Source organism: Acinonyx jubatus, chromosome A1 (assembly GCF_027475565.1).
Source record: "Acinonyx jubatus isolate Ajub_Pintada_27869175 chromosome A1, VMU_Ajub_asm_v1.0, whole genome shotgun sequence".
NCBI lineage: Eukaryota > Metazoa > Chordata > Mammalia > Carnivora > Felidae > Acinonyx > Acinonyx jubatus.
In genome coordinates, this window is record NC_069380.1 from 139,694,628 (window position 1) to 139,708,354 (window position 13,727).

A 13,727-nucleotide genomic window follows, 5' to 3' on the forward strand; every position below is an offset into this window, starting at 1 on the left:
ACATGCCCTTAACGTGGTTCTATTCATGCTGAAGTTTGAGAACCACTGTCATATTTTCATAGTAGAAAACTCAGTATTTTCCAGGTATGAAGCAAAGTGGTGCTTACATTGTAGGTCTTTGAAAGCCATTAAAAGAGAAACTGACAAGGGAAAAAAGAGTGAAACATTTCAACTGGAATGGTACGCGAATTAAGTGTTTTTCCAGGAGATAAAGATTAAAAAAAAAACTATCACTGGCTACATAATGAGTGCTTCTTTGTAATGGCTCTTGCAAATGCATGTTGAATGTGGGGCTGGCGGGCACCGGCACTAAGGTAAGAAAATATTGACTGAGGGATATCAGTGATATCTGAACATACTAGATCTGGCATTGCTCCATTTGGTGTTTGTTTGCTGTTTGGTGGGAATCTTGAGAAGTGTGTTATCAAACAGTTTTTGAAAATAGAGTAGACAGAAAACATCTTTGATCTAGGCATCAGATGCTTTTAGCATCCAAGGAAATACTTCTCAGTAAAGAAGGTATTTTCAGTAAAGAAAGATGATCAAAGAAACTGTTGTATCACACACTGTCATTTTTATTACATGTAAATGAAGGGAGGGTCTCAAATGACTCAGTTTCTGTGATCACATCTCTCATCCAGCATTTGAACTCTCCTGAAGTCTTGTCACATACATGAAAGCATTCAGTTTTGTCTTGAAGTTGTTGATCAAGTATGTCCAATCTTAAAAAAAAAAAAAAGATTTCTTAATAAGTTGGCTTTGTAAGCTACACTAATTTTAGAAAGTAGTACTTGTCTTCATTTTAACCAGAGTTTTTACCTCTTTTCATAATACGTGGGAGTGAGGGAGACCCAAAAACAAACAATATACGGGCATACTTGGGAGACAGCGCAGGTTGGGTTCCAGACCACTACAGTGAAGTGAGTATCTCAGTAAAGCAAGTCAGATGAATTATGGGGTGTCCCAGGGCATATAAAAGTTATGTTTACACTATGCTGTGGTCTGTTAAGTGCATAATAGCATTATGTCTAGAAAGACAGTGTACATACCTTAATTTAAAACTATTTTATTGCTAAAAAATGCTAACCATCATCTGAGTTTTCATTGAGTCGTTATCTTTTTGCTGGTGGAGAGTCTTGCCTTAGTGTTGATGGCTGATCAGGTGGTGAGTGCTGAAGGCTGGAGTTGCCATGGCAATTTCTTAAAATGGGACCACAGGGAAGTTTGCCACATTGATCGACATTTCCTTTCCCCAACAAGTTCTGGGTAGTATGTGATGCTATTTGATACCATTTAACTCATAGTAGAACTTCTTTGAAAATTAGAGTCCATCCTCTCAAACCCTTCCCTGCTTTATCAGCTACATGTGATCTTCCAAATTCTTTATTGTCATTTCAACAGTCTTGATAGTATCTTCATCAGGAGCAGATTCTATCTCAAGAAACCACTTTCTTTCTTTGTTCATCCACAAGAAGCAATTCCTCATTTGTTAAAGTTTGTTAAAGATTGCTGCAATTCGGTCACATTTTCAGGCTCCACTTTTTAAGTATGTGTTTTATTTTTAGTTGAAGTGTAGTTGACATACAGTGCTACCTTAGTTACAGTCCAGTTTTCTCAGCGTCATTTATTGAAGAGACCATCTTTTCCCCATTGTGTATTCTTGCCTCCTTTGTCATAGACTAATTGGCCATATAATTGTAGGTTTACTTCTGGGCTTTCTTATCCTGTTCCATTGCCCTATTTTTTGTACCATTACCATACTTTTTAAATTATCATAGCTTTTAGCCTATCTTGAAATCTGGGATTGTGATATCTTCAGAGTTGTCTTTTTTTTTTAAAAAAACGTTTATTTATTTTTGAGACAGGGAGAGACAGAGCATGAACGGGGGAGGGTCAGAGAGAGAGGGAGACACAGAATCTGAAACAGGCTCCAGGCTCTGAGCTGTCAGCACAGAGCCCGACGCGGGGCTCGAACTCACGGACCGCGAGATCATGACCTGAGCCAAAGTCGGACGCTCAACTGACTGAGCCACCCAGGCGTCCCAGAGTTGTCTTTTTAAAAAATTTTTATCTATTTTGAAAAAGAGAGTGAGTGCAGAGAAGGGACAGACAGAGAGGGAGAGAGAAAATCCCAAGCAGGCTTCACACTGTTATCATACATCCTGACATGGGGCTTGATCTCGCAAACCATGAGATCATGACCTGAGCCGAAATCAAGAGTCAGTGCTTAACCGACTAGCCAACCTGGTGCCCCCAGATTTTTTTTGTCTTAAGATTGCTTTGGCTACTCAGGGTCTTTTGTGGTCCCATACAAATTTTGGTATTTGTGTTATAATTCTGTGAAAAATACTGTTGGTATTTTGATAGAGATTACGTTGAATCTGTAGATTGCTTTGGGTAGTATGCACAATTTAACAATATTCTTCCATTCCATGAGCATGGAATATCTTTCCATTTGTTTGTGTCATCTTGGATTTCTTTTATCATTGTTTCACAGTTTTCAAAATGTAGGTCTTTAATCTCCTTGGTTAAATTTATTCCTAGGTATTTTTATCATTTTTGATGCAATTATAAATGAAATTGTTTTCTTAATTTCTTTTTCTGTTACTTTGATATTACTGTGTAGAAATGCAACAGATTTTTGTATTTTTTTATCCTGCAAATTTACTGAGTTCACTTATTACTTTTTTTTAAGTTTACTTACTTATTTTTGAGAGAGACAGAGGAAGAGTGACGAGGCAAGGAGGAGAGAGAGGGAGAGACAATCCCAAGCAGGCTCTGTGCTGTCAGCACAGAGCCCATTACAGGGTTTGAACTCACAAGCTGTGAGATCATGCTCTGAACTGATATCAAGAGTTGGACAGTTAACTGACTGAGCCACCCAGGTGCCCCTCACTTATTACTTTTAATAGTTTTTTTTGATGGAGTCTTTAGGATATTCTATGTATAGGATGTCCTCTGCAAATAGTGACAGTTTGACTTCTTCCTTACCATTTCGATATATTTTATTTCTTGTCTGATTGCTGTGAGTAGGACTTCCATTATTATATTGAATAAAAGTGGTAAGAGTGGACATCCTTGTGGTGTCCCTGATCTAAGAGGTAAAGCTCTTAGTTTTTCACCACTGAGTGTAATGTTAATTGTGTTTGTCATAGATGGCATTTATTAAGTTGAGATTCTCTCTATACTCACTTTGTTGAGAGTTTTTATCATGAATGGATGTTGCATTTTGTCAAATGCTTTTTCTTCATCTGTTGAGATCATGTGATTTTTATTGTTCATTTAGTTGACATAGTGTCATTAATTGATTCCTGGATATTAAACCATCCTTGAATCTCCTTCTTCATCAGGGTGCATGATCCTTTTAATGTATTGTTGAATTCATTTTGTTAACATTTCGTTGAAGAATTTGCATCTATTTCTATCAGGGATATTGGCGTGTAGTTGGATTCCGTTGTTTTTCTAGGGCCTTTGTCTGGTTTTGGTATTAGAGTAATGCTGGCCTTGAATATGTGTTTGGAAGCTTTCCTTCTTCTATTTCCCTCATTCTTTTGGGAATAATTTGAGAAGACTAGGAATCCTCTAAATGTTTGGTAGAATTTGCCCAGGAATCCACGTGTTCCTGGACTTTACTTTGTTCGGAATTTTTGATTACCAATTCAATTTCATACTAGTTACAATCTGTTGACATTGTCTATTTCTTCTTGATGCAATTTTGGAAGATTGTATGTTTCTGGGAATTTATCCGTTTCTTCTAGGTTGTCCCATTTATTGGCATATAATTTTTCATATTTCTGTGGTGTCAGTTGTTACTCTCCTTTTTCGTTTCTGATTTTACTTACTTGGGTCCCCTTTTTTTCTTAATGAGTCTGAGTAAAGGCTTATCAATTTTGCTATCTTTTCAAAGAACCAGCTCTTGGTTTCAGTGATCTTTTCTATTATATTTTTTGTCTCTATTTCATTTATTTCTGCTTTTCATTATTTCCTTCTCCCTACTGGCTTTCGGTTTCCTTTTATTTATTTATTTTTTTTAGTTCCTTTTGGTGTAAGGTTAGATTCTTGAGATTTTGTTTGTTTTTAGAGGTAGGCTTGTATCACTGTAAATTTCCCTCTTAAAACTGCTTTTGCTCTCTCCCAAAGATTTTGGGCCAAGATGTTTCATTTTCATGTGTCACCACATATTTTTTTGATCTCCTCTTTGACTTCTTTGTTGACTCATTGGTGGTTTAGTAGCATGTTGTTTAGCTTCCATGTGTTTGTGGATTTTTTTTCCATTTTTTTTTTCTTGTAATTGATTTCTAGTTTCATACTGTTGTGGTTGGAAAAGATGCTTGGTATTTTTCAGTTTTCTTAAATTTATTGAGACTTGTTTTGAGGCCTAACATGTGATCTGTCCTGGAGAATGTTCCATTAAGTACTTGAAAAGAATGTGTACTGTACTGTTTTTGGATGGAATGTTGTGTATATATCTGTGAAGTCCATCTGGTATAATATGTTGTTCAAAGCCACTGTTTTCTTACTGATTTTCTGCCTGTATGATCTATCCACTGTTATAAAAGTCTCCTAATCTTATGTCAGATTTCTGTCAGTTTCCTCCTTTAGGTCTGATAATATTTGCTTTACATATGTAGGCGGTTCAATGTTGGGTGCATAGGTATTTAAAATTGTTATATTTTCTTGTTAGATTGATGTTGGGTATGTAGATACTTAAATTTGTTGGTGCGTAGGTATTTAATAGTATGTCCTTTTGTTGGATTGATCCCTCAATCATTATGTAATGCCTTCCTTTTTCTCTTGTTACAGTCTTTCCTTTTAAAGTCTACTTTGATATAAGTATGCTACCTGGCTCTTTTTTTCCACTTTCATTTACATGGAATATCTTTTTCCATCCCTTCATTTCAGTCTGTATGTGTCTTTAGGTCTGAAGTGATTGTCTTTTAGGAAACATATAGATGGGCCTTGTTTTTGTTTTCCAGGTGTTTTTTTTTTTTAATCCATTCAGTCACCCATTCAGTCTTTAGATTGGAGCCCTTAGACCATTTACGTTTAGAATTAATTATTGATAGATATTTATTGCCATTTTCTTTTGTTTTCTGATTGTTTTTCTAGTAATACTCTATTCCTTTTCTCCTCTTATTCTCTTTCCTTGTGATTTCTTATTTTCTCTAGTGTTATGCTTGGTTTTCTTTTTCTTTTTGTATATGTGTATCTATTACAGGTTTTCCTAAGTATGTAACAGTCTATATTAAGTTGATGGTCACTTAAGTTTGAACACATTCTGAAAGAACTTTTACTATCCCCCCTCCACATTTTGTGTATATGCACATCTTTTTACAAATTTTTATTTTGTGAATCCGCTTGCCTCTTGTAATATTCTTGTTTCTAATTATAGTCCTTTCTTTTCTACTTAAAGAGGTCTTTTTAACATTTCTTGTAAGGCAGGTGTAATGGTGATGAACTCCTTTACTTTTTTGTCTGGGAAATTCTATTTCTCCTTCAGTTCTGAGTGATAATTTTGCTACACAGAATATTCTTGGTTGCAGGGTTTTTTTTTCCTTTTAGCACTTTGAATATGTGATGCCTCTCCCTTCTGGCCTGCAACGTTTTACTGAAAAATCAGCTGATAGCCTTATGAGGTTTTTCTTGTACATAAATATTTGTCTCTTGCTGTTTTTCAAATTCTCTTTGTTTTTAAACTTTGACATTTTGATTATTAGGTGTTGTGATGTTCATGATGTGGAACTCTCTGTGCCTCTTGAAACTGGTATCTGTTTTGTTCCCCACGTTAGGGAGGCTTTCAGCTATTATTTTTTTCAAGTAAGCTTTATGCTGTTTCTCTCTCTTCTTCTTCTGGGATCCCTATAATACTAATGTGTGTTCTCTTGACATGGTCAAAGAGATCCCTTAACCTATCCTCATTTTTAAAAAATTCTTCTTTCCTTTTGTTGTGCAGTTTGGGTGTTGTCCATTACTCTGCCTTCCTGATGGCTGATACCTTCTGCATCCTCTGATCTACTGTTGATTTCCTCTAGTGTATTTTTCATCTCAGTTATTTTATTCTGAAACTCTGATTGGTCCTTTTTTATATTTCTCTTTGTTGAAGCTCTCACTAAGTTCCTTCACTGTCATCTCCTTACTTTGCTTGACTTTCTATGTTTGTTTTTGTGAATTAGGTATAACAGCTACTCTTCTAACCTAGAAGGAATGTAGTGTATTGTTATCCCCTGTGTAGACTGTGTGTGCCTGGTGTCGTTGGCTGACTAGAGCTGATGTGTGCATATTCTGAGGCGTTACTGAAACTTTCTGCACAGGGGATGCCCTGGCAGGACACCTGAAGCTGAAGTGGGTGCAAGCCATGGGGTCTCAGGGCTCTCCACACAGAGATCACCCTGGTTCAGGCTCTACTGCTCATTTTAATTCTCTTGCTATGTCTACACCATCCACAGTATTGAATTCATAAAAGTCATCATTAGGGTTGGAAATCACCTTCTTTCAAATTCTTTTTAATGTTGTTATTTTGACCTCTTCCCATGAAACACCAATATTCTTTTTTTTAATGTTTATTTATTTATTTTGAGAGAGAGAGTGTATGCAAGGGAGGGGCAGAGAGAGGGAGAATCCCAAGCAGGTTCCATGCCGTGAGTGCAGAGCCCAACATGGGGCCTGAACCCACAAACCGTGAGATCATGACCTGAGCTGAAATCAGGAGTTGAATGCTTAACCAGTTGAGCCACCCAAGTGCCCCAAACCATCAAGATTCTTAATGGTGACAAGGGTGCTGTTGTCATGCATGGGCATAGTTGACTTATCTCTCTTCCTACCCTACAGTCCTCAGGCCCATGTTCCCTGCTTGGCTGCCTACCAGAGAACAACAAACTATGGAAATGCTCATTCTCTGTTTACTTACTCAGTGAGCATGACCAAGAATTATGAGAAAATAACTTTAGTGGAGTCATTCATGCCAAGTCATAAATGACGGGTGGGTGTAGACCTCCAAGAAAAAAATTCAAATTCTTAAAGATTTTTTTCATCCAGGTGAATCTTTAGTTGTAAAAGGGTTGTGGGGAAGGACATTATTCAGAAGAGTAATGTAGATAACCTGAGTGTGGAAGCTCTGAAAAAACTTAGCACAGCTGGAGAGTAAGCAGCAAAGGTCCTTAGGCACCGCACCTGCTGCAGTGGATCCTGAAATGAGTCATGGAATAGGATCGTAGGTGGCAGGTGCTAACCTTGCCCTGCACATCCTCTGCTTGTAGAGTAAGTGACATCGAAGGGTATGTCCAGTCTGTGTTACTGTCCCTAGAAGAGAATCCAGCAGAGTTAGATGAACCATTTCAGGGGCAGCAGTTGTGGAGGGGGTGCAGTGAGTTCAGCTCCAAAAGTGCCAAATGCCACATCCTGTTTGGAGAAAGAAAGGAAGTTACCTCAGAAGATGGGCCTGGCACCTCTCATCTCTCCTCCCTGTTGCCTCTTCTGCCATCTGGGACCAAGGCACTTCCATCCTAAAGGCAGAGTTGGGCTATGTATATACTAGACCTTGGGCTTCATCTGGCTTCATCTAGACAGAACACAAAGGCCACGTTGACCTTGTAGGAGGTCCACAGTTCAGTCATCTCGCCTGTGGGGGTCACCAATAGACGAGCCAATGGCCTTTTTAGGTAATCAGGGCAGTCATAGGACTTTGTTCCTACGGGAGAGATGTATTGTGATTCAGAGAGAAAAGCTAAATATTTAAAGATGACTTGCTTTTGAGCTAAAGTTGATTGAGAAAACAGTTTGCAAGGCAAAAGTTGTATTCATTTGGTAGAGTATCAAAAATTCACACTGTATTCAGTAGCTTTGTAACAAATGGTCTTCATCTGTAAAGAAAATATATAAAGCAGCCATTCACAGAAGAAATAACAAGGTCCCATAATTATGGATCCCATTTTTATGACCTGCTATGTGTCATAGCCCTCAGTCACATTTTGACATGTCAGTTTTGACATTTTTAACATGTCAGTTTTACATGATTATTTTTCAATGGTTCAGTCAAGCTGGAACGTTGTACCCGTGATCTGATATATAGGCAACTTGTGGCTATTTATTACAGCTGATGTTGTTAAACCATACTAATCTTCCTTCATAGTACCACACACTCACCTGTCTTGTTTTTCAAGTTAACTTATCCCATTCATTGAGTGGCTGCAAAGGTTTGGTTGTCCAAACGACTGGAAGGAGGTGGAGTTAGCAGGAAAGGAGCATGATTTTAAGCGTGATACAGCTAAATGCAACTTGGTAACAGTGTCTCACTTATAAACAGAAAAAATGCAACATCCCAAAGCGTGTATATTGTTTTCTAGTGTTAATGACTTCATTCATCATTTGATGGATATTTAGTGAGCATTAGCATAAAATCATTAGCACACACAAAAAATCTGATAATGAGAAGGAACTAGGTGTTAAGCTGCATCCAAAGTTCAGATCTTGTGAGTATACATTTTGTAAAATGACTCTGTCCATAATTGAGCATTGGAAGAGATTTTTAGGATGGTTTTTTAGAACTCCTGGGCTTAAATTCCGATTATTTTTATACTACAGAAAAATTTTATAACCCATCTGAAATTTAAATAGATTATGTTAGCTTTATAAAAATTTTTTTGTTACGGCTTTTTGTCTTTCTGCATTTCTTCAAATGGTCAAAATGGGAACAGCTGAGTGGAGGTGTAGATGTCCTGGGTAAAAAGTGCATCCCTTGGGTATCTCCTTGCTCTCAGGTTCAGCCATTCTATAAGTGTCTGAATGTAATGAATGGAGCATTTATAGTATTATCACTTGATGTACATCTTTCATCTGTTTATATTATCAGTGTAACTTCTTGATTTCTTGAGTCCTCAGAGCTTTTTGATTAAATTGCTTGGCTGGAAATGTGGCTAATACCATATTTAAAATTTCTTTCTCTTGTTTTACCAAACTTTTTGAACAACTTTAGATTCACAAGGTTCATCGTGATTCAGGAGACAATTCTCAGACAGGTGAGAATACTTCAATTTCACTCCACTGGCATTTGTGGGTTCAAGTCTGTAAATTACTCTGAAGAAATGTAGTTTGACACTCACCACCCCAGAATGTGGATTACTAAAATCTGAGTGTGGATATTGGAAGGCTGGAGAGCCAGCATAAAAGCAGAATCCCTTCAAAAGTTTGAAATCTTCATTCATGGCAACCTTTTCTACTGAATGCCTTTATCATGCTGGTTTTATTTTACTGGCTGGAGACCATATAGAGCAGATACACCTTAAAAAGAGAGTGGCCAGAAGTCCAGGAGAGAGACACTGTTGTTACACCCTGGTCAGGCTACCCGTTCTTCGTAGCTGTTGTTGTCTGTCTAATTAGAAAATGTGGGTTGGCCTGTCATGGAAGTCCAGAGCACTGAGGTCCCATTTCAGTCCCCACTCCCTTGCTTTATACCTTGGGCAGTACTCTGTCTGACCCTTGGATTCCTCAACCCTCAAATGAGGAAATGACTAGATGACTTCTATATTTGAAAGGTCTGGATTTCTCTGATCATTAGAGGTAAAAATTCAGTCTATCAGAAATTTAAACTTCTTATTCGTGTACACACACACGATATTCTTTCCTCTGTTAGTGGTTTCCCCAACCATTAGTGCATAAAGTTAGACCCTGGGCTACCTATTTAGTCCCGCTCCTTGACTCTAGGATGGACCATATTTTAACATACTCAGACTCAAGTTCATCTTTCTGAGCTTTAGTTTCTTCACTTGTAAAATGAATTAACAATGTGCATCTCATTGTTATGAAAAATAAAGGAGAAAGTGTATGTAATGTGTGACTGTACCTGCCATTTAACTCTTGGATATCCTCCTTCCCTTCCTCTACCCTTTTCCTTCCTCTGCCCTTGCCCCTCCCTCCCTCCCTCCCTCCCTCCCTCCCTCCCTCTATGTCTCTGTCTCTGCCTCTGCCTGTCTCTCTTTATGTTTATCTCTTGTAAGAGCATTATTTTAATGAACTTATTAGGCGCCAAAAAATGTTGCAAGCATTTTCATATCCTTTACTGTGCCCAGCATTGCCTTGCACATATTAGGGTCAACAAATGCTCCCAAAACATTGATAAATTGAAACTATCCCATCTTACAAAACATAGGTTCCACTGTTTGACGTGCTCTTTGACTTGGAGCTACCTACATAATCTCTCCAAGTTCAAGTTTTCTCACTGGTAAAATGAAGATTGTACTATGTACTTTCAGAATTGTTATAATGATCACATAAGATAATTTACATTTAAAGTAAATATTGAAGCACAATGTCTGGTGCAGAGTAGGTGCTCAGTAAATGTTCGCTATTTTTTTTAATTATTGACACTATATCCCCTTTTGCCATTGAATAAAGATATTTAAATTTCCTTTATCTTTGTTTTCTTTGGTCTGTAAATTCATTCCAAAGCATCTCTTGGGAGAATGAATAATGAATTATTAAGAATAATTTCTCCAAACTTTTAGTAATTTCTGTTGCTACATTCTCTTAATTTCAGCTGAGATAATATCAGGAAGAACAAGAATTATATATCTTGGAGTAATTTCTAGTGAACGATTTAGTATTCAGCTAGCCAGGCATGGTCACAGTCATGAGACTAACTTCCCTACTTTGGTTTTATTTAGAAACTACATTTTCAGGAATGAGGTTTTTTTAATTTGGAATTTAATCTTTTTTAAAAAAAAATTTAGTGTTTAGTTTTTGAGAGAGACAGCATGAGCAGCGGAGGGGCAAAGAGAGGAGACACAGAATCCAAAGCAGGCTCCAGGCTCTGAGCCCTCAGCACTGAGCCCAACGTAGGGCTCGAACTCACGAACCATGAGATCTTGACCTGAGCCGAAGGTGGACGCTCAACCCCACTGAGGCACCCAGGCACCCCAGTCTTGAATTTAATCTTAAATCTTTATTCAGTTAGATTTAATTTATTATGTGGTAAAGGCTAGGAATGTATATGATTATTAAGTCCCTGAAGAGGCTAAAAAGGAATGTTTTGTGAGTCACCACTGTTAGTTTTTCAGGGTTTGAAAGATGCCATGTGATCCTAACAATGTCATTTAAAGTACCACTACTTATAGGTGTCTTTACAAATACTGAAACTCCTATCCACGGCCAGGAGAAGTATTAAGGCAGAATCCACAAGACAACTGTATGGTTAAGGTGTTTAGATCAACTTCATAAAATTCTGCTTTTGTCTTTAGCTGTATAAATATAATTCAAGTTTAGTTGATGATTTAACTTTTTCAATTGAATCAGAATTTTTAGGACTCTAAAATAGTTAAAAAGCTGATCCAGAAAAAAAGTGAAAACAGACAAGAGAACAATATTATAACCTGATCCCATGTATGCCTAGAAAGAAGGTATATTTGCAAATGACCAGATGTAATTAATACCACTAGCCAGTACGAACTACATACTTCCTGTGTAGCAGGCACTGTGTTAAGTGCTTTGCATGGATTAACTCATTTATGTCACACAGCAACTTAAGAATGAGATGCTGTAACCATCCCCACTTCATTCATAGATGTAGATGTTGAAATACAGAGAAGTTAACACTGCCAGGGTTATACAGCTAGTAGATGATGGCATTCTGGAGACTTGAATTTTGGCAAGTTACTCTGGAACTGGTTCTATTATCTACTGCTCTCTCTTGTGCCTTTTTTGGTGTTAATAGACAATTTTTTTTCATATTATTTATTTATTTTGAGACAGAGATTGAGAGTGGAGGAGGAGCAGGAGGAGAGGTTAGAGAGACAGAATCCCAAGCAGGCTCCACACTGTCAGTGCAGGGCCTGATGTGGGGCTCACACTCATGACCTGCAAGATCATGACCTGAGCCGAAATCAAGAGTTGGACACCTAGAACTGACTGAGCCCCCAGGCCCACCATTAATAGACACTTCTTCAAAGAGCGTTATTGCACCTTTTTCTTCTTTCTTGGAATATGAACACTTACTGATGTATAAGAAATGTATTCTTCCTGCTGGAACCTGCGTGTGTGCCTCCTGTCTTGGCACAGTGGGGAACAATTCTGTGTTATGATTAAGTTTCTTTCCTTGCTACTGGGTTACTCCCACAAGAAGCCAATGCCCTGAAAATGCATGTTTCTGAAGGTAATTCTACTGCCCTGACATTTTTATCTCTTTGTCCTCACTCCATGCTTCAATATTTCATTAATGTGACAGCACATTTTGAGGGTTAAAGTCAGCAAAGACTTGTGCAGAATTGAAGTGCTTTATTCCCCTTAGAAAATAGGGACAAAAGTGAGTTGTGGAAATAGTTGGGATTATAAACCTGCCTTTTCTTCCCTTCCTTCCTGGGATTTTCACTATGCCTCATTTGATGAAATCACATCCTAAGGAGAACCTAGAAGACCCTCTGGTGGGCTGACCTTTCAGAGGGGCCTAAAATTAGTCCATAGTAGTTTCTCAAATAAATTCAAGTTTCTTTGTATTTCACTGGTATTTTACTTCTGCAAATATCTCTGTAACAGCCTTCCTGACCCAGTTACATTTACTGTCCTTCAGGTTGAAATGAACCCCCCCCCCAAATTTCACCCAAGTTTTAATACTTATTTTTAAAAAAGATATTTTATTAATGGAACTAAAGAACTCTTGATAAAAAGCCTATTACCATTACATAACGGCCATAAGAAAAGAGTATCCTTTTGCAATTAATATGATTGATAATTCTGTGTTGTTGATGAGTCGAAGAGAAAGTGGTTTGCTGTTTCTTGAAAGTATTTTATAGTGCTTAAAAAGGAACCTTGTTTTCATTGGCTGATGAGGGGGAAATGTGTCTAAACTTCACCTGTAAATAAGCTGAAAACTCACCTTCCATTATTAACTTGAAATCCTTAGAGTCTCATTCATTTAGATACAAGAACAGGAGGAAAGAGTCCATTGATGTGAAATCGATATCATCTCGAGGCAGTGATGGTAAGAAGTTTTTCAGATTTCTTGGCCTTTTTAAAGTATAGAAGATGACAGGGGAATATACTCAAGAATTTGTCAGCATATAAACAAAACCCCAAGTAGCAGAGTTTTGATGCAGCTTGCTTTTTTACTCCGTAAACTGAAAAATTTTAGCACTTCTTACTTTTTTTACTTTTTATAGTGTCTTCTCTTTGAAATGACTCCACACTTGTTCCATGATGGCCTAAATTGTGTTGAGCCATATAACCACCAGAGCAGCTCAGAGTTTCAATAGCCAGGTCATTTTTTAAATATAATAGCTAGATCATTCTTAAGTGGGAGTGGGAGAAAAGGAACTGCAGAGTCCTGACTTCCCAACTTCAACCCTTCCCAGTTTTCAGGGTACCTGTTACACACCCTGACCCTTAATAAAATGTCATAGAAATACTGTGGGACATAATTTAGCACAACAGTTCTGCTCTGCTAAACATAACTTAACCAAAACATTATTTGAGTTCAAGCACGCCTTAAAGAGGAATCATTTGGATTTGCAGGGAGGGGGGAAAGTCCAAGATGACTTTGACATTTCATTCCTAGGTACCTGGGAAAATACGAGTAATATTTTCGGAAATAGGAGTCTCCATGTATGGCCATGTGGGGGGTTGAGGAGAAAATGATTATTTGTATTTTAATGAAGATGCCAAGGAAGCTAAAATACAAGACTAGTACTGCGGGCTAGAGGTGTGGATTTGGGAGCCCTAGGGGTGATAGATGATGCTTTGAG

The 13,727-nt window shown here is 37.7% G+C and overlaps 1 protein-coding gene across 9 annotated transcripts in view; it reads left to right on the top strand.

Annotated features, from left to right (window-relative positions):
* The window catches only part of PDE8B (phosphodiesterase 8B), a 265,652-nt gene that overhangs the window by 224,757 nt on the left and 27,168 nt on the right, over window positions 1-13,727 (top strand). For all 9 annotated transcript variants that reach the window (XM_027039572.2, XM_027039559.2, XM_053224203.1 and 6 more), the window contains 2 exons: window positions 8,972-9,014; window positions 12,890-12,967. In XM_027039572.2, the coding sequence (XP_026895373.1) occupies window positions 8,972-9,014; window positions 12,890-12,967 (121 nt within the window). The remainder of the gene's footprint in view (window positions 1-8,971; window positions 9,015-12,889; window positions 12,968-13,727) is intronic.